The sequence below is a fragment of the Sminthopsis crassicaudata genome, chromosome X, assembly GCF_048593235.1.
Source record: "Sminthopsis crassicaudata isolate SCR6 chromosome X, ASM4859323v1, whole genome shotgun sequence".
In the NCBI taxonomy this organism is placed as follows: Eukaryota; Metazoa; Chordata; class Mammalia; order Dasyuromorphia; family Dasyuridae; genus Sminthopsis; species Sminthopsis crassicaudata.
The window spans coordinates 13,764,244-13,785,324 of NC_133623.1; the positions used below are offsets into that span (position 1 = coordinate 13,764,244).

The 21,081-nt window shown below is 34.3% G+C and overlaps 1 protein-coding gene across 5 annotated transcripts in view; it reads right to left on the reverse strand.

Moving 5' to 3' along the window:
• The window catches only part of DIAPH2 (diaphanous related formin 2), an 865,016-nt gene that overhangs the window by 624,693 nt on the left and 219,242 nt on the right, over positions 1–21,081 (reverse strand). For all 5 annotated transcript variants that reach the window (XM_074277738.1, XM_074277737.1, XM_074277736.1 and 2 more), the window contains 4 exons: positions 9,476–9,586; positions 5,017–5,135; positions 2,736–2,852; positions 1,013–1,131 (listed from right to left, as the gene is read on the reverse strand). In XM_074277738.1, coding sequence (XP_074133839.1) covers positions 1,013–1,131; positions 2,736–2,852; positions 5,017–5,135; positions 9,476–9,586 — 466 coding nt within the window. The remainder of the gene's footprint in view (positions 1–1,012; positions 1,132–2,735; positions 2,853–5,016; positions 5,136–9,475; positions 9,587–21,081) is intronic.

Genomic DNA, 21,081 nt, shown 5'->3' on the forward strand with positions numbered 1-21,081 from the left:
TAACTTAGCTCAAGCATAATAAAGATTATAAGGTATAGAGTAATAATGATTTCCCCTTGGCACACAAAATTGGATTACTGAATCACCATCACTAGGAATTGTGCCATGAGCAGTTCTTACTCTTATATCAGTGATCACTGAATCAAAAACTCGAGAGCTGCCAGAGTTCACATTAGAGAGTCAAAGCCCATTGACTTATACTTAGGGCAAGCAAGGGCCAGAGTTTCAGTGCCTTTCCTATATCATACAGCTAGCTGTTGGGACAGTGGTGGAAGAGGAGTGTTAGTGCTAGATTTGTTACCAACACTCCTCTGGTCCTCCTGCAAGCAAGTGCAAAGTTTTTGAAAACATCATAAGGCATGAAAGACTACAGAATATTCAACATCCTTTACCTATTTCAGGTAGAAATAAAACTGCTTGAAAAGAATGCTGATATAAGAACTAAGTGGATATAGGGAGCTGAAGAATCTCACTCTGAGCTATTTCTAAAAGGTATCTAAAAGATATCATTTGTAGTTGATCATTGGCAAGGGGCGGGGGGGGGGGGGATGGTGGCTCTCTCCAGTCTAAAGGAATGTGACAGGACAAATAAATTGGTTTCACAGATATAAATGGGCAAAACAGACATGCATTTTCATTTTTCTAAACAGTACTTTAGGAACTCAGTTTTGATGTTAATTACAGGTAAGTTCTTATGGAGTTGCATGCATATGCCTCAATGGAACTAGCAGAATCAAAATGAATGTTCTGATGATAATAAGGCCTCCACAGAAACACCTGACAGCCTTTGGGACTGAAAATATGTCTGAGGGGGCTAGAAAGAGTCCAACAGGAAAGTATTTTCAATTATCTACATGTATGTTTCTCAAAATAACAACCATATTCACAGAATAACCAGAGACACAGGACCTTAGGACTCAAGCTATTTTACAAAATATGGAAAATCTGAAAAATATTTCTTTTCTTTAAAGGAAAAAACAACAAAGGGAGTATCGAGATTTTAATTACATACCTATCAGATGAGTGAAGTCAACATCTAATCTCTGTCGATATTTGAAGTCTGGGTCCATGCCACTACCATGGAGCACTATCTGTGAAACACACTCTTCGATGATCTTATAATATTGTGGCCTAATGATGAAGAAAAGCAAAGTGGTATTTGTCCAGCTTTCAGGGAAAAAAAGTTTCCTCAAGAAGTCAGTTGGAAAGAAGAAAGGCGAAAATTATTTTTTTTTATTTAATAGTCAAATTGTGAAACTTCATTAAAAGACATCAAGAGAAGAAATTATGTATACTTTTGAAGATATTAACCTTATTTTCTAATTTACAATGAAAGAATCTGAGGAAGCTACTCAAAAGGTAAATATTCTTGTCTATTTGCTTTCAACCTTGGATTTTCTTCTGGGGAAATGGAAATTGACCAATTCTTGTATATGGCCTACAACTGTTGAGGACCAAGGAAAGGAAGACCTCAAAGTCAAAGTCCTTGATACTGCCAAATAGTCCAACGTCTAAAAGAGATTTCATTTTATTCATGGAAATGACATTAAAGAAAATGTTACCATCTGCTTTGCCACTCTACCCTCTCAGCCAAGGGACCTTCCAATCTAACTTGCAGTTGAAACCTCCTCTATCAGAATAAGACCTCCTTGACAGCATTTAGCAAAGCAAGTGCTTAATAAATGGTCTGACATGCCTGTGTTCATTCATTGAATCATAAAATATGGGAACAGGAAAGAACCTCAACAATCTTTGTATTCAATTTTACAGATGGGGATACTGAGGCTGACAGGGATTAAGTCCTTTCAGATGAGTCAGGACAAGACAGGTTTTCTGACACCCAAAACAGTGCTTTTTTCACTATATCAGTGAGTGATAAAAACTAAAACGCTCAGAGTTTGACTCTTGACATTTGCAAATGAGAATAATAGATTCTAGACAAAAATATCTCAATTATCTGGCATTTTTAGGAGTGCAAAGGTAATATCATTAAAATTTCAAGATAAATAAGACAGCCTCTCAGGGTCTCTTTTTAAAAATACATCAACTATCTGAGAAAGAAACTTTACAAAAGCTGTTAACATATGCACTTGTCTTCTAACAAAGAAAAAAATAAAATTAATCATTCCATTACCATCCTAGCCATTAATACTGTAACTCTGCCTCCTCATTTGCTATTAAGCATAGTTTCTGTGATGAGTCTGTTCTAATTTTCTTCTAATCTGCTGGAGTCTGAGAGTCAGAAAATCAAAGTTGTATTCTTATTTAATTCAAGTGTGACTGTGCTGTTCAGACTTGACAAGACAGAACAACAGCTGAGCACCTAAGTTTTAGATAGTTTTAGAAGATATAGAAGATAGAACCAAATGCCTACCTATGTAAAATATATGTATTATTATTCTTTTGGAGGTTTAAATAGTAATTATTACATGGATATCAGTGAAACAGGAATAAAAATAAAATATTTTAACAAAAATACCACATAGAATTACTTTTGTAAAAAAAAAATGTGACTGAGCACACTATTCAGAATCTATTTCCCACCTAAGATACAAAAATCAATAGATTAGCAGAATTGACTCAAAAAATCTTATTATCTCATTGTCTATGGGAGGATGCTCTCTTTGTTTCTTGGCTGGTGCTTATAGCTAAATTGGGCATATGACCTCATCCCTTCTAATATATTTAAACATGAATGCAAATTAAGAAAAAGTATTACCAAAGTTTATTCTTACCTGACATAATAATCATTTCTGATGAGCAAGAAATGTTGTAGAATAGATAGCAAGTAATTTTCCGAAGAAGTATCCTTTAGCATGTTGTACAGAAGATGATAAACTTCATTCATATCAGTAAATAGTCAGTTAAGAAAAAAAATCAGTTTCATTTGTCATGCAAGACTTCTTTTTTACCATATCATCCCCCCCTTCAAAAAGACTAATAAAATCAAATTTACCATTTTATTTTGGTAAATGATTTTTCAACTTCTTCACTAAATGAGTTTTCTAACATTTGCACAAACAGATTATGTTTTCTGAAGTGACACGTTCTGAAAGCATAATTAAGAGAAAGGACTTAAGGAAGTGATCTTTTTATATTAGTACTTGAAAATATGTTGGATCATCATTTTTATAAAAGTACAAGGTGGCCATTGCTCTTTTTTTTTTAACAGTGGGATCTTATTAAAACAGTTTATTTTTCCTACATATGTATTTTATTTACTTTTACACGTATATTAACTTTTTACACATACATTTCTTTATCAATCTTGTTGTGAGAGGACAATCAGAATAAAAGTGAAAAATTATGACGGAAGAAAAAAAAAAAGAAAAAATGAACATAGCATGTGTTGATTTATATTCAATCTCCATAGCTCTTCTTCTGATTGCAGATGGCATTTTCTGCCCAAAGTCTACTGTCATTTTTATTAGGTTGGCCTGCCCATGAGCAAATGATATTTTTCCAATTGTTTACATCTGACTCTGTGTAAAAAGTCTTTTGTAATTGTGTTCATATAGTTCCTGGGTTTGTCTTGGCAAGTAGACATTCAAAGATTTTATTTTGTCTACATTTATTTTAAATGGAATTTCTTTTTCTAACTATTGCTGCTATTAGGAACACTGCTATATCATCATCAGCAGTATAAATTCAAGTGATTTATTCTGAGAATATGCATGGCATTAATGTTTATTGGTATTTATCCTCTTAAGTCTGAAAGTTGCTGGAACTGTATTTCCTTGAGGTCTCAGTTTTCACTGCCATATTTTATATGCTAAAGATATTTAACATAAAATAACAGAAGTAGCCTTATATTTTATCTAATAACATGCTTAATAGATCAAGATAAAATTAATCTCTTTTTATTATTTCAACATTTTATTCAAGATGTAAAAGATAAAATATATTTCATTACTAGACACATTGCTAGTAATCACACTACTTTCATTTACTTATAGAAGATAGCTAACAGATGTATTTAAATTTTCGTTTCTAGTAAAAGTATAAAAATGAAAACATGTTCAACAACTTTTCTACAGTATTATATATGAGAGAGTAGCATTAAGTAAATAAGATGGCTCTTTCAAGAAACCTTATCTAAAGATGGTTAGTGACAAAAGTATTAAAATGTGCTAATTTATAGCTAATATCTCCTATAAGGATAAAGAAAAAAAATCAAATAATTTAGAATCTTTTTTGGCCTCACTTAAGAAAGGAATATTAGTACCAGAAACATCATTTCAACTGGGGGTCAGTATGATTATAAACTCAAAAAGGTTAATAAGGAAACATTAGTGCTTCCCCACTTAATTTGCTTATCACGATTCCTTGTATATCTTGTATTAAGAGTAGGCAAAGACATTGCTTCTTAAGTAAATCCTATAAACTCATCACGGTATGAGACTAACACCTAGTGGATATCATATTACCCCTTAGGCCTTCAGTAATTTCAAAAGAAATGATCATTGAATGACAATTACATTTACCAGCTACACTAAACTCAAGCTAACCCAAATCACTATTATTTATAACAGTTATATAGAACCTATCCATTTTTCAAGTGTATCTTATTTTTAATTAGCAAATAAGTTATTCATGTGTTAGAAGTAAGTTACATTTGAAAAATCAATGCCATGTAATTTAAATAGAACAGTTCCTTACATGAAGATATATATACCCAATGATTTTTTTACCCACAAGTTCCAATTTGTTTCAATGAACACACCTTATACAAACAAGAACCTTCCTATGACATGGCCCATAATGGGGCAGATTTTCATACACTCTGAGTTCACTGAAAATTTGACTTATCAATAGTACCAAAAGCTCATTAAAAGCAGTCTGACACTCCCACAGCATGAAGTCCAAATACAGGAATCCAGTGAAGCTCCACTGTACTTTATGGATGCAAATTGGGTTGGCAGACAAGAACATCATGTAATGAACTATAAAATTACTCATTCAAACCTTCTTCAGAAATATATCAAAAACAATTTCTGTGGTTTATCAGAAGGATATTCCATTTCAGCTCGAATGTCATTGAGACGATGGGATAATTCATTTAAGTCATCATCTTTGTTCTCATCAAATACTCTCAATTGGATATCAAGTTCATCATTGTCTTTTTCTTTCAGTCCCTAGTATAAAAAAAAAATAGAACTTCAAAGGTAAATAAATGTACTTCCAGATAACATTAGCTATTTCACTTATACCATATATAGAACAACCTCATTTTCTATACATACACGTGGCAATAGTATCAAACCTTGATTCAGACACAGCATTTCCTGAAGAAATGTCACTGTAGCTATATTCCAGGTATCAAAATAAAAGGACTTCTTCAAATATCTCTCTTTCAATTTTACAAATGAAAGTCCTGATCTGCTAATATACTCTCTACAAACCTATATTTAATGGATTCCTATTATCTGGGTACACTATTAAAGGGTTAAAAACTAAACTCCTGTTATAACAATTACACATGCAAATAGAGACCAACTGCATTAAGGACAAACAAACAAAAGGATATATATTCAAGAACAACAGTCCCAAGTATGACATGGAAAGTTGCAGAAAGGGCCCCCCTTCAAAATGACATTTTGTGATTACAAAGCAATAAAATTATTAGATTTTTTTTCTTAAATTGATCTAAAACATATTCTTCCTTTACTCCCATTTCATATTTCTTTTAAGTAATCTCAAAACAGTCATTTGGAAATTAATACTGTTTCTTGTAATACATTATATACACATATATTACAACCTTTTAATGATAATCAAAATAAGCATTAAAAAGTTTCAGAGTGTGCCACATTAGAGACTGTTGGGTTCAACATATATCATCTGCAATATCTTTAAATAAGTCTCTCCTTTAAGTTGCAGTTTTCAAGACTTGAATCAATTTATCGCAACTGAAGATGACCAAAGTTTATAGAGCTTGTGGGACTAAGGTGTTCTGACTTAAGCCTGCAAGAAGATATAAGGATTCTGCAGTTTAATGAGTCAAATACATTTTAGAGGGGAAATTATGTGAATAACCAATGGAATAAATATAAATAAAATTTAGGTCATTTCTGTCATTAAAATTAAATACAAAGGTAAAATTTTTCATGACATTGTAACAATTTTCAAAAAAATAGCAACTAATTAAACTATTAGTATATTAAGCTAATTAATTAAACTACTGCTAATTTATATATTATATAATTATAATTAAGCTAAACTTATTAATTAATATATTGTGCAACTATAATTAAGCCATACTATTAATCATTAAACTAATTAAAGTAAATTAATTGAACAATTAAACATTCAATAAATATTTAGCACTCCTTTTATATGTGTGTGTATTCCACATAAAAAAGACTAATCTAAATTTTATTTTTTAATTGGAATTAAGTCAAAACTAATTATCTATCCTAATTTTAACAGAACTTACATTGTGATAACACTGATAATTTGCAAAGCCAAACAATATAAATTTGTTGGGCAGTGATATGTAATAACATTTTCTATTTTTGAAAATAATCTAATTGGGTTTTCTCTAAACTGTGGATTATTTCACATTGTTATCTTATGGTGCCAAATAACATGTGACCAAAAATCAATGCTATGTTGAATACAGACTTAAAAAAAAAATAAAACTTAGAATCAACATGGAGTTATTACATTGGAATTAGATTTCCTCTACAAAGAAGCAAAGCTGAGGATTATAATACACTCCATGGCTAAAATTCTTAACAAAAATCTTAAATATAATAGTAAATTTAAGTGCTAATTAATTAAAATATTACTTGAATCTTGAATTAAACTTAAATAGGGTCAAGGCATTATGCACATAGCAGCTGTACTTAAATCTTATGACAAGTCTTTTAAGATATGGTAATAAGTTCTTGAGATAATCAAGATAACAAAAATATGAACTTAATAATTGGGATATCTTCAGTGATGTACCAAAACCTCTTGGTAGAACAATTAGATTCTATTATCTAAAATGCGTTTTTTAAAATACTTTTCAAAAATATTCATCTTTAATCAACTTTAAAATCTGCACATACTTTGAATACATTAGTTCAGTCTTAATCAAGTACCTTTTATATATACATTGTGTGTATAATTTTTCATGATCCTACTAAATGTTCAATTAATTAAACTTTCTTCCTCTTTCCTACACTATCTGCTTCCTTGACACATCTAAGAAAACCAAGAGCCTTTTGGTAAATGCTAGCAAGTGCCTCAGGCCCAGACTTTCACTTGATGGTAGTTAAAAATTCTCTTCCAACTTTTTCTGTTGAATCATGTCTGATTCTCCATGACCCCATCTGAGGTTTTCTTGGCAGAGATACTAGAGCAGTTTGCCATTTCTTTCTCCAGATCATTTTGTAGCTGAAGAAACTGAGACAAACAAGATGACCTGAGTTACCCAGGGTCACACAGCTGGTAGTTTCTGAGGCCAGATCCGAGATGAGGCTTCCTGACCCCAGGCCTTGCACTCTATCCACTATGCCACGCACCTAGCTTCCTTCTCTTCCAACCATGGTGGAATTAATTTTCATTTGTCTCTTAAACACTAAGATACTAAAGTAAAAATATAAAAAATATAAAACAACACTCATGTCAGCCTGCTTCTCCTCCTCCTTAAGAAATTAACTCAAGATATTAACAGGAATTGGAAAAATATTTTATTAAGAAAAAAATTATAGAGTTCAATTCCTCTTGAGTATTTCAATGACACATTAAAAAAAAGAATAAAGATGCTGGAATATTGGCTGAGAGATGGATTCTTCTTGATTGCTAACTAGATTAGTAAAAAAGTTCTATATTCAAAATGTCTTTAAAATCACTAATCAAAGAAGGAAAAAAAACCCAATGCACACACATACTTTAATAATTCCACTTAATAAGTCTCTCTCAAAATCATTGTGACTTTAAAGAAGCCCAAAGTATCCAATACCTATCAAAAAACCAAAAATGTTATAATGACAAGCCTGAAAAAGTTTCACCTGTCTTAAAAGCCAAGAAAACCTACTTCACATAAACATAAATCTCCCTTGCCCCTCACATACCCTCTTCACCATTCCCCATATATCTTATCAGCCATGCCCAAACTACCAAAGGATATGAGTGAATTATTTCTAAGGCTGAGACATCAAAATGTACAGGGAAGTAATTGAAGTCACTTGCTGACATTCAAACATATCATATCATGGCACTGTATGTCATACCTCATTTTCCAGTAGGAACAAGAATAAGGTATACTATAGAAATGAATTTTCTAGACAAAGGAAAACTATCAACCCTTTCAAACATCAAAAGAATTTTCTTTTATCTATTTTGGATAGAAAAAATATGTTTTTTATGTATTAAACATTTTCCTGCCACCCTACATGGCATACACTGACCATTTTGAACCTTGTCTAAATGACTTAAGATCACTATTGTAAGCATCTTTAGTTGTCCTATGAAGTGGTGCCCTGACTGTTTCATGCATTAAATGGCTCACAACTGTTGGAATTTTGAGCTTTTTTGTCAGTTGCTCATCACTTTCCTGTCACTTCCTTTGCTGGTGGTTGTCAGCTACCAGCACCCCAAATACCACCATCACACCAAATACACACACATATACACATCCTGTCACTTCAAACTTACTGCTTCCAAAATTCTATTTACAATAAGAGGACATAAACTAAAAACGGATTCCAAGGTTCTTTATGAATATGTAACACAAATTTTGTTTATAAGACTTCACAAATAATCTAGCTTTTTCCCTTACTTCCTAATTTCAGCTTAGTTCTAGATAACTGGGGCTGCTCTGGGTAACCAATATTCCTAGAGGCCTCTAACAAAGCCAAGGTCAGGGTCCACTCAAGGTCTCACAGCACAGACTTAACAAGGAGAGCCCATAGGTACTCCAGAAGGACCTAAAGAATAAATGTGCTCATATATTCAGTGCAATCCTATAAAAAGAATATCAAATTACAAAAAGTGTTATATCAATTAAAAGCCAGAATGTAGTTTTCTAGCAACTGACAAGGATGGATTACCCATACACTTGTATCCACCTTCAGAATGAAACTAAATGTAATCCACATAAGAGAATTAAAATAAAGGTCTTTTATCTCCTCAGTAGTCAAATCCCAACAAATAAATAGCATCCCAACTCCAGGAATAGAAAAGGGAGTTTCCTGTTAGCTCCATTATTAAGAGGTTTGAATTATCTGATATGTAAATGTACATATGTATATGTGTGTGTATAAATTTATATACATATATATCCATACATATATACTTATATGAATATAGTTGCTACTACAAGTAATATCTAGAGTTTTAGAGGCCAAGGCTAAAACATATAAAGTCTTAGATCTGAACAAATTGAAGAAGTTACACTTGATAAATTAGATTTACCTAAATTTGTTTACTACCATGGAAAGATACCAAACTTCAACTGGAAAATAAATCCAAACACATCACTTACCGGTAACATTTTCTTAAGTCCAGAACGGAGAAACTCATTTCTTAGATGTATCCGAAAATCAAGTTCATAAGGAGAGGTAACAAGGGCATTTATAAATTGCATGCAGGCGACCTGCAAGAAGAAATCAAATTTAATTAAAGAGCAAAGCTAAATATTAAGAAACTATACACATAATGCACAAGAAAATTCATCTCTACCTCAACTAAATGTTTGTACACTTTAAAATGCCATAAGAAATACACAAAATTGAAAATGTCTACTATTTCAAAGCTCTGGAAATCTGGAGTAGTTTAAAATGATATCAATTGTTTTAAAGTCTAATAGCCAGAATAATTTTGATTTCATTATCAGATATGGACCACTAGATAATATCATATGTAATAAATGGTCAATGACAGTCAAATGTTTAAGCTGAGGACTACAATTCAATCTCAGAGAAAATTAAACTTCCTTTGTGAAACACACATAAACAAAACATTTGTTTCTCAGCTACAGTATGTTTAAAAAAAAAAAAAAACTACAAGGGCTCTTCCTTCCCTTTTGAGTTCCTTTCTTCCAATCCACTTAATTACAAGGTTCCAATTCTTGTAATTGTACATTACAAAAAGTAATTTTCTTAAATTTATCAAATAAGATTATGAATATTTTTGAGATGGCATATGGAGCAATGAGAGCCTGCCATAACCAAATTGCAAGACATTCTTTCTGGTTTTTGATCATGGTATATTTGCCCAAAGTATATATGTAGCTTATATAGATACATAAGATGAATTAAGTTATTATGGCTTAATAAATGTATGCAAGTGAAATAAAATAATTTAATATGCATTATGACACCAATATTAATGTCTGTTTTAAGCTAGAGTAAATAGAACTATTTTCAAATAAAGATTTCTCATTAACTACATCAATTAAAATGAGTTTTGCTCCCTTACTAGCCATACCTAATCCTTCTTTCCCTAAAGTTACCTATTCTAAAAAGATTCATCCCCTCAATTTCCCTATCCTACCACCTCCAGGCCCAGGAAATTGCAGGACAGAATGGAAGCAACAAAATGCTAATTGCCAGGTGTTCCATATATTATTCCCAAACAGAATATCTAGAAAATGCCTAGTGAAGTCTCAAGCTACTGGCTAATAGTTTAACTGAACAGCTGCATATTTTAATTGATTTATTTTAAAAACAGGCTACCAGTAATATAATGCTAAAAGGGCTAATACACACAAAATCTGCTAGGAGACTCCTGGGAAATAGCAGGTTTGATAGATGTTAACTTCAAGTAGGAAAGCAAACAAACAAATCAATAATTTCTACAGAAAAAAAAAATCAGTACCAAATGAAAAATCCCCCCTACAACTTGAATTACATTCCCCATCATTGTGGAATAAAATCTAAGGAGAACAGATTTTGAATGAAGATGCCCTTATCAGAGTTGCAACCTATTACATTAGAGGGTCAGTCTTGGTGTCAGGAAGAACTAGATTCAAATTCTACTGCTGATACATATATATCAATGGTGTAATTCTAAGTAAGTCCTGTAACCTCTCATCTCCTTTTGCAAATCCTTAAAACTCCAAGTTCCAGAGGAGGGGGCCATTGCATGTGTGGCAGAACCATCCACAGTAGCAGCTCTCCCTTTGGACCAAATCACCACATGAGGCTACAAATCACCACATGAGGCTACAAGCCCAAACCCAAAGCACACATGCAATTCCTAGGTTGAAGTATACTCGGGTCTCACTATCTGACCTCACAAAATTAATAAATCAACTAAGGTTACATAGGTATCTAAAAAAGCATGATTGTAATCGGATCCTAAAAGCATAAGCAACAAAAGTTTCCAAGATTTTGCCAATATAGCTGACATATAGGTTCAACAAAGGAATCCCTCAAATGAAATTCAGGGATAAAAAAATGTCAAAGTTCATCAAACCATCAAATGTGTCAAAATCCTAAAATGAATAGCTCTGTGTGAATAGATCAAAACAGATAGGGAAGGCAGAACTTTTCAGTTTATGTCTAGATCAACTTGGTATGCACCTTATCATACCATGCCTGTGACCCTGGATTTTCAAAGCCCATTCTTGGAGGGGACCTGCCCTACTGCACTGGATGACCAAATCTGTCAAACAAATGTCAAGGTCACAAAGGCTCATCACTAAGGGCAAGTCCATTTTTGAAGCCATAACTGACTTTTGAAACCATGGACTAAAGATGTAATCAGGGTCAGTTGGAGGAAGCATCCACAACAAGGAAAGCAGAGATCCTTGAGATACTGAAGCAAGCGTATACTATCTGACACAACAAGAACTTGCCAACTTGAGGATGACCCAGCAAAGTCTCCTACTACACAGGATGCACCTATTAGAGACTGCCTTAATTAAGGGGCAAGTTAACCTTGATATTTATGATAACAAACCTCAGTTATTCACATAGTTGAAATCAGCTGGGAAGTAGCTTTTGGATATTGCACATATCCATAACTATATTATCATCATATCTGCCTGAATGAGCCTTATTATGTTATAACTATGATATGACCGAACAAGCCAAAGTACATGTCCAATCCAAAATTAATAGAGAGAAAAGTTACCATCTGCTGGGATTGTTTTTGCCAGAAGAAATTCTAGCTTAATGGCTTGTATTAATACATTACAAGTAAAGAGAACATTTGCACCAGAAACAAGTTAATGAGTCTTGCAGTTCTCCACCTTTCTATCACTATACAAATGGAGGTCTGTGGATCAAAGAGGAACTTACTTTAAATTGTACTTATCCTGTATCAACAATATGATATAGAGTAATGTTCTTATTTATTTCCAGTGGATGGACAGACTATTACAACAATACAGCAAAACTATTTTAGTTCTATAGGTTTCTATTATCTTTCCCATCAGAATGGAAGCTCCTTGCAAGCAGTGCTTGTTCATTCACAGAAACTAACACAAGGCCTGCAACATAGCAGGGTCTTCATAAACGTTACCTTGTAAAGAAACTTGGAAGGTGTTTGTTTTTTTGTTTGTTTTTTTAAGACAACTATCAAAAAAGGAAGAAGATTGTGATAAATTAATTATCTAGAAGTTCAAATACAAATGAATACTGAATGACAGCAGCATCTAAATGATGTTTCAATATAATTTTTATAAATGTTGGGGGAAACGAAAGATGAAGGATGATTTTGTACCTGCCATCTACTCCCACAAATATTCCACAACTTTTCAGAGAAAAAAGAACAGTAATAAAAGTCAGCTGAATAACGTCCAGACAAAGCTGGCCTATCTTAAAGGAAAAATGTGTCTTAGTCTGAAAGGAACCCTCAGAAATAAGTCCAGGCTCCACTCAGCCAAAATTTCTAGTTGAAATTCCACACGAATGCATGCATTTGACATTTTGCATTTTCTCCGAACAGTTAAACACAATCTTCTTGTAAAATGTCATCGGAATTGACTGACCATCACACCACGTCTTGCCACAGAGCAGTCTAGTAGGAGGTTTCAGCTGTGCAGGAGGTAGCAAGCAATCAGGCAGCACACCAGTCTCATCGTCTGTATATATATGGGGGGAACAACTGAGGAGGAGGAGGAGGAGGAAGAGGAGGAGGAAGAGGAAGAGGAAGAGGAAGAGGAAGAGGAAGAGGAGTTAAGGCACTCACTTGCCCACAAAGTTTCAGAATGAATGAAAAGCCAAGTCAAGCTTCCAACTGCATATCTCCTGACTGCTAATTCAGTGTTCTTTCTATAACACACAAAAGTAGCATCATTCAATAACATTTCCCACTTTCAAAGGAGAAAAGGAAATGCTTTTGAAGTATAATTTTGACCATTAAAACGTCTGCTTTCAGTCACAGAAGTCTCTTTACTCAGGTTTTTTAAATTACCAAAATATTCTCTTTCAAATCTCTTTAGCTTTTCAAGGGTAAAATTACTCACAAGAGATAATTGAGCAATTTGTGATTGAAGCAATATCATCCTAGAGCCCTGCCGTCGAGGCTGGCCCAGCTTTTCCTAAGATCCTACTCCCTGAAGACAAGACAAGATTTTTCTTAAGATGGATGGAAACTCTCCTCAAAACTGAACTGCCCAGAGGCCTAAGTCTCAAAGTACCAATGGTAATTCCCAGTCTGCTAAGCAGAAGACACCAAAGTAACTATTCTCTCAGGCTTCTGAGCTATCCACCAGCAAGGCCAAGACAGAGGCAGGGAGACTCAAGGGATGCAATGCTTTAGCCTCACTTAGTATCATTTCTGAGCTCTGGCTAAATAAACTTCCTGCTCTTAAGTGTAAAATGGTCTACAAGTATCTCAATTCATTCCAATTCTGAACATGAAGCTCCAGGGCCTAGCCTACAATCCCTTTGGAATGAACTTTCATCAGGATTCACATCGAAAGTACAAGTAAATTTGCAGCATCATGAATAAATGCATTGAGGCCTAGCTGGAATTTTTCCTCAAAACTATTTATTGCTAAAACTAAATTACATTCTAAATTTTTATATTTAATCAATATCTTTCTTTAGCTTATACTTAAATTTCTATATGAATTTTGCTGTCACACTACATAATCAAGACATACATGTTCAAAGTTCTCTTGTGTACATATAATTATAAACTAAGCACTACTAGTGTTTTCTCCTCCACTAACCATTTAGGCCAAAGTCGCTTATTTACATCAGTTCTTTTCACTTTTGTATTTGGCCTCAAGGAATCGAGGGAGAGATGAAGACCACCCACTTATTTGCAAATTAACTGAAATAAAATGAAGGCAAGAATAATAATTATTTTTGAAACTGATTCTGTGGACCCAAGAGCCAGCAATGAATAAGGCATGCTTCTTCACTGAGAAGAGACAAAAACAGACAGAATGTGTACCTAGTTCTCAAGAAAATAACTTCATGTGCTATTCAACACAACAAATACTTGACAACTTATTAAATGTTGGAGATACTTTCCTCCAAAAATGGGGATTCAGAGACAAACATTATACAGAACCTGCATTTCAGGAGTTTACATTCAACTGTTTGAGGTAAGGAAGACAGAAAAAGTTGATAACTAAAAATATTGGGAAGGAGAGGTAGGAAAAATGCTCAAAATTAGGCAATCAGCAGATGAGTTATGGAAAGGACAGGACCGGCCTGAACTTGGAAGAGAAAGATTCTGAGAAGTACACAGAAAGTGAATGTACATTTCAGACACATAACTTTGTCTATGGAAATACAGAGAGAGGAAGCAGAAAATGGAGATCAGGAAATAGAGATTCTAACATTGGCTAAAATGTGGAGTTCATGTATATAAGTAATACTAAATAATGCCTCAAAAGGTAGGTAAAGAGCAGTCCACAGAGTTTGTACTTTATTCTGGAAGCAATAGGGAATTATTAAATAATCAGACCTATGCCTCAGGAAAGTTATTTTGCCAACTTTGTGGAAAACTGGAAGAAGGGACATCAATCAAGAAACTACCAAAGGAGTCCAATTAAGAGACAATGAAGACCCAAATTAAGGTAGTGTTTATATAGGAAAAGAGAAGGAGATGGATGCAAGAGATATCATGGAGGAGAACTGGCAAACCCTAGCAAGAGACTAGTTTTGAGGGATGAGGGAGAAGAAATAATAATAAAGGATGACTACACTAAGTTTCAAATCTGGGTGAATGGAAGAAGGGATAGCTCTGGAACATTATTTAACAGAAGTAGTGAGGGACAAGCACTTGGCTGAAACAACATAGCAAATGCCAACAAATGTCCCAAATGTCCCAGTGACAAAGGTTGTGTTGCATAGGACTATGTCAATTATACTTTATGCAGTGAATGAACTCATGTTCAAAACTCTACTCACTAGGTAGTCAGTAATAGTGACTTCACACCACTGAGCCCACTCTCTTTGACACCCTGTTGCCTATAATTTCTCTACTGTAGTCTTTCCTTAAGAGGGGAAAGAGAAATCATTTTTTCTAACCTCTCTATTTCCTTCAGCAACAAGAGTGACTACAACAGCAACAAGTCCTTGCCTAAGTGAGACAGAAATCATGGCCACCAATTTCTTATTCTCTCTTGCACTTCCCAGGCAAAGGTCAGTGTCCAGAGTTCCTAAGAAATTGATTGTTCCAGCTTTGGTCAAGTCTGAGAGATCCACAGATCTTTAGTATGATGCCAGCCAATTAGAGGGAGAAGAACTGAGCAAAAAACATACTGTTACTGTAAGGTCATCCTGTAACTGATCAATTCAAGAAAATATAGACCACGGCCAAGCTGTCTGGATGATCAGAATCATCAGAGTTGCTCAGGCAATGTATATACAAGGGGAATGAGAAAGAAAACTATCAATACTTTAGTCCCACAAATGTATCTTTGTCTTCCAGAAGAGAAAAATGTGTACGATGGGTCATCACTGTATTGCTTGTGAAAGCATACTTATGAGCCTCTTCCATTTTAATTAAAAGAAATCGCCATTTCTATATGGTAAGAAGCAATAAAATATTATCATTTACTGGATAGTAATCTTTTGCACTTTTCTGTAATGAGTGTTTTGGCAAAAGACTCTAATTTCCATGTGAAGACTGCCCAGGGTGCATGAAGAACCTGAAAGTTAAGCAAAGCATGACTTCTACCTCCATTGGGGATCGGAATAAGAAATGCATAACACTGGAAGGCATGAATGGACTATGCTATGTACTGGAAGAGTACTGGTAGATATGTCATCAATGAAATATAAGATTCGTTGATACAATGAATCATCATCCTATAAGAATGAATCAGGCTGGGTACTCACATAGTTCTCACCAGAGTACCTACAGCACATAGCAAGCACTTAATAAATGTTTATTGATTACAGAAAAATGAGGAAAGATGTTACCAACCTATTTTAAAATTCAAAGAAAGACAAAAGGATGTGGCTAATATTTAATGGTTATAAAAGTGTGGACAACTGCATAAATTGATCATTTCTATGGTATAAATATTTGAGAATGTAAATGAGGGTTTCTTTTTCTTTTTTCTGACGTCCTCATTTTATGCTCATAATATTTTAATGAGGAACCTTCACTTCAAAGTTTTGAGACTGTCAGATTGAATAATTTATGCTAATTGATAACTATAAAAGTAACATAAAATTTTTCTAAAATAATTAATAGTAATGAAGACAACTTCTTAAAGGTCACTAGAAAGAGTGAAAAAGATATGGTAATTAATGCAAAAGATAAAAGTGAAGCTATGTAAAGAATAGACATTAATAAACAAAGAGAAAAGAAGTGATATGAAAGCATTTTGTATTCCTCATTCACCTTTAGTCTTAAATATTAAATGGCAGCATTAGAATGAAAAAATTTCTTTTCAATTGCTTTCATTTTCATCAATAAATTCATAAGCAATTATTAAGGATTTATTATGTGCTAGGGATCAGTGCTGGGAATACAAAGAAAAAGCAAAAATTGTCCCTGCCCTCAAGGAACTTCTACTCTAATAGGACAAGCAACATACACAAATATGACCAATCAATATATAATTACTAACCAATTACTAGCTACCAAGCACAGTAATAACCATTGAAGAGACAAATACATATAAAAAGAGAATCCTTGGCTTCAATGAGTTTATGAAACAACACAAAAGGAAAATGAAAAGAGTAGGGGTCGCGGAAGTACCCAAGAACATACTTGAGTAACCCAAAAAAAATTCAAAAGGAGCCCAGCCTGTGGGAAACAAGATGACTGTCCTTGGCCCCCACCTAAAATGGAGGTCTCTGAGCCCCTGAATTAGAAATCTCACAAGATAAATTGATGGAAGGTAATATGAAAAGCAATGACACTAGGAGATGGGAAGAAGGCCCTTTGTCTTAACAAATGCAAGAGATGAAACCTTAAATAAATTATTCCAGTAAATGTTAACAGGGATCTTATAGGAATCTAGACATTTGCTCCTATATGTGTGTGCATGCATGTCCCCGTGTATACATGTGTACTACATGACAGTTAGCAGGCAAGGGGTGAGCAGGCTTTCATAAGACTGCAAAACTATTGTGACAATACCTTGAATATCAATTAAAAATTCTAAAAATACCAAACAGCATGGAACTCAAAGTATGTGCTATCATAATACCTACATACCAATACAAAAACATTTTTATAGAAATATTAGAAAATATTTTCATAAAAACCAGTCAGATTTCTTACTGGCTTTCCTTCAGACTTGTTAGAAGCCTGATAAGACTCAGCTACTGGAGAGGGGCAGTCTGATGAAGTTTTTGACATGCTTTTTAATCTAATCTGCACAGAATTCTGGGCTGTACTAAATAACTTTGGGTTGAGATTGTGTGGATTCTGTATGTTAGAAGTAAGCAGGTTTGAAGGGGACACTGAGAATAAACTAATTTGTTCCCACTACTCCTGTCTCTACATTTTATGGAGTATCTTCAAATCTTTGTCCCCAGCATTGGAAGATAATTGTCATGTTCCACTTCTCTCCTCTCCTCTTCATAAAGACTTTTGTTCTTCAGGCTAATGCATAATTTTTTAATTAAGCACCTTTATTAGGGCAGGATAGCATAGAGGGAAGTTTCAGAAGTCAGAAGAAATGAGTTCAAATTGAGTATTTTATTACTTAATAGCTAAATGAATCTGGACAGGTCACAACTTCTTAGCCTCAGCAAAGCACTTTGTAAACCATAAAATGTTATTAAAAAAAAAAAAACATCCATCAGTCACTGTTACTTCTCTTCTCTTTCATGAGCAATTATCCCTAATATGTGAAAGAAAAAAAAATTAACACTCATGAGATTTTGCATTAAAGGTGAGTTAGAAAGATTTTCATGAGAAGTTAATAATGTGTTTTAAAGTCCAAAAGAAAGAAGTATATAGCTGTTATTTTAAAATGTAATTACTGCTATATTTTAACAGAATGACTTCCCAAGACTGCAATAACATTTTGAGAATTCTCAAGATGCTACAGAAATAGAGAAGCCATTCGGTTAAAATACAGCACTAATTACTTTCTTTTAAACAACAGAGCTGTGTACATTGCCTTTGGCTTGGTCCTCTTAGTGTGTTCAGGACTGTTTGTAGGTAGTGTGAAGAGCCTCTAGAAACCAAGCACTATGCTTCATCTTCACAGGCCAGGCTCTTAGACAACACCCTTTCCTCATTTTCAAGATGAGACCAAAAGAGACAAAGAATCACTTTTAGGCAACAGAGAAGGAAACCAGCCTCATTAAAGAAAGAGAAGAAAACTTAGTCCTCCTATAAATAGGGCCGCAAAAAAAGAAAGAAGAGGAGACATGCTTCTCCTCCTGTGCAGTGGGAGGAGGCCTATGGATCTGGAATTTTGCATTTATTTTCATCGAAAAAATTTTCAATGTACTGATATGTTTGCATGATTTTTCTTTTCATCTTCCTCTTTTTCTTAAAAAATATTTTTGTTATATAGAAGAGTTCTTTGGGAGAACCGTGGGGGGAAAATACTAGGTCAAATTTAAGGGACAGAAAAACAAAAGTTGTCAACTAAAATTTACTTTAAAAAAGATAACATTTTGATGATCAAAAAGTAGGTCACATTTTGGTCAAAATAATAAATTCATAGACCAAGACCTGTATCAAATTAATAAAAAGTAGGAAAGAAAAGTTAACAAGTCAACAAGCATTTACCAAGCATTAAGAACATCCCAGATTTAGTGCTACTATGTTAAAAGTAAGAGTGTGACATAGAGTACAGAGTAAAAGGGAAACCTTAAGGAGTTCAAAGTCAAATGGGGGAGTCAGTATGCAAACAAGTGCATACCAATAAGAGATGTACACTACAAGCTGGAAGAAAAGTCAAAAAGAGGATACTGAAATTAAAGAGGATGAGAAAAGACTTCTTTAAAAAGATGGGATTTTAGACGACAATGAGAAGAAGCCTGGAAAGCCAGGCAGGGAAAATGAGGTAAATAGTTCCAAGCATGGGGGGCACAAAAGGTTCTTGGCAAGGAACCATCTGGAAGCCAGTTTCTCCCAGAATACCTTGGCATAATTCGGGTGTAACAAGACTGGAAAGATAGGAAAGGGACAGAGCATTAGAAGCCTGAAAAGCCAGAGGATTTTATTGGATTTGAGAGAAATTTGGGGCAAGAAACAGATCAAGGGTTACTGCAATAGTCCTTTAGCTTTTCTCTAATCCCAGGACAATGAAATAAGATATAGAAAAAACATTCAGGCTTTAAAATGAAATAAAGCCACTTGGTGTTCCCGGTGGTGATGGTGGTGTGGTATTGTTATGCCACAGTTCTCTTTTATTGTCCTGACTCAGTTTCCCTAAATTGTTCTGCCTCAATTTATAATAGTTCTGATCAATTCTGCAAAACCACCCCTCCCTCTTAATCAGAATATTTAATAATGATAAAAGCTCTTATAATTTAGAATATCGGAATACCTCTCCCCATCCCAAGCTATCTATCAGAATATCAGATACCATCTTATCAAGATGCTTCTCCCCATCTCTGGGGTGCCTCCCTAAATGAGGAATGCTGCTTTTATGCTAATAACTCTGGGGTTATCAGAGAGAGACTAGTCCTTGCCCTAAGTCCTTGCATTTTTCTGGTTTTATTTTGGTTTATTTGGTCAAAATTATGATGCTAAGACCTTCTAGAGAAAGGTAATTCAATGACTTGAATATTCAGGAGAGAAAGAGTGTGGAATGTTATACCACAGTTCTCTTTTATTGCCCTGACTCAGTTTCCCTAAATTGTTCTGCCTCAGTTTTTAATTATTCTGCTCAATCCTGCAAAACCACCCCTCCTTCTTAATCAGAATATTTGATAAGTATAAAAGACCTTATATTTTAGAATAACAGAATGCCTCTCCCCATCCCAAGCTATTGGAATATCAGATACCGTCTTATCAAGATGCCTCTCTCCATCTCCTTTGTCATCCCCATCTCACGTGGCTCATCCCTCCCTGTCAGAGTCTCATTCTGTTCTCAGCACCTCGACCCTGACCCTGCCTTAGTACACTCCCTGAGTTGGAGCCAATTGTTTATATGTCATAGAGGATTCTTGGAGACATAGTTTTATTCAGCCCTGGGACCAAACCATGGATCCATTTAATCCCAGTAAAGCTCCTGGAGGGTAAAGACTGGCTTGTTAGCTTGTACTTTTATTCCCAGCCTTAAGCACAGTGCTGGGGACATAAAACTTTAATAAATTATTTTTCATTCACCTATTCATTATCACCTGTTAAGCATAATGCTATTGACTGAAAATACAAGTTCAAAGACAATATGACACCAGGACTCCAGTAACTTACACTGAGAGGTTTAATCATGAAGGCCAAGAAAGGGTGTTATGTAAAATCTCAGGGAGTAAGCAGTATATGAAAGACAGGCACTCTCAAAAGGTCAACAACAGTGACATCAATTGAATGTTCTCAGTCAGAGGTGGAAGTGTGTTGTGGTGGAGGGGGGAGATGAAGCGGGTCAGAGAGAAAAGGAAGAGAAACTCCATTAGTTGAAAGATGGTCAAGGAAAGAAGCAACATTTTGAGAGTTCAGATTTGAGGGACTTTCATCCCAAGGAAGGTCTATGAAAGTCTGGCTTGGAAGCACAAGTGAAATATTCATTCATTCATTCATTCATTCATATGCAGT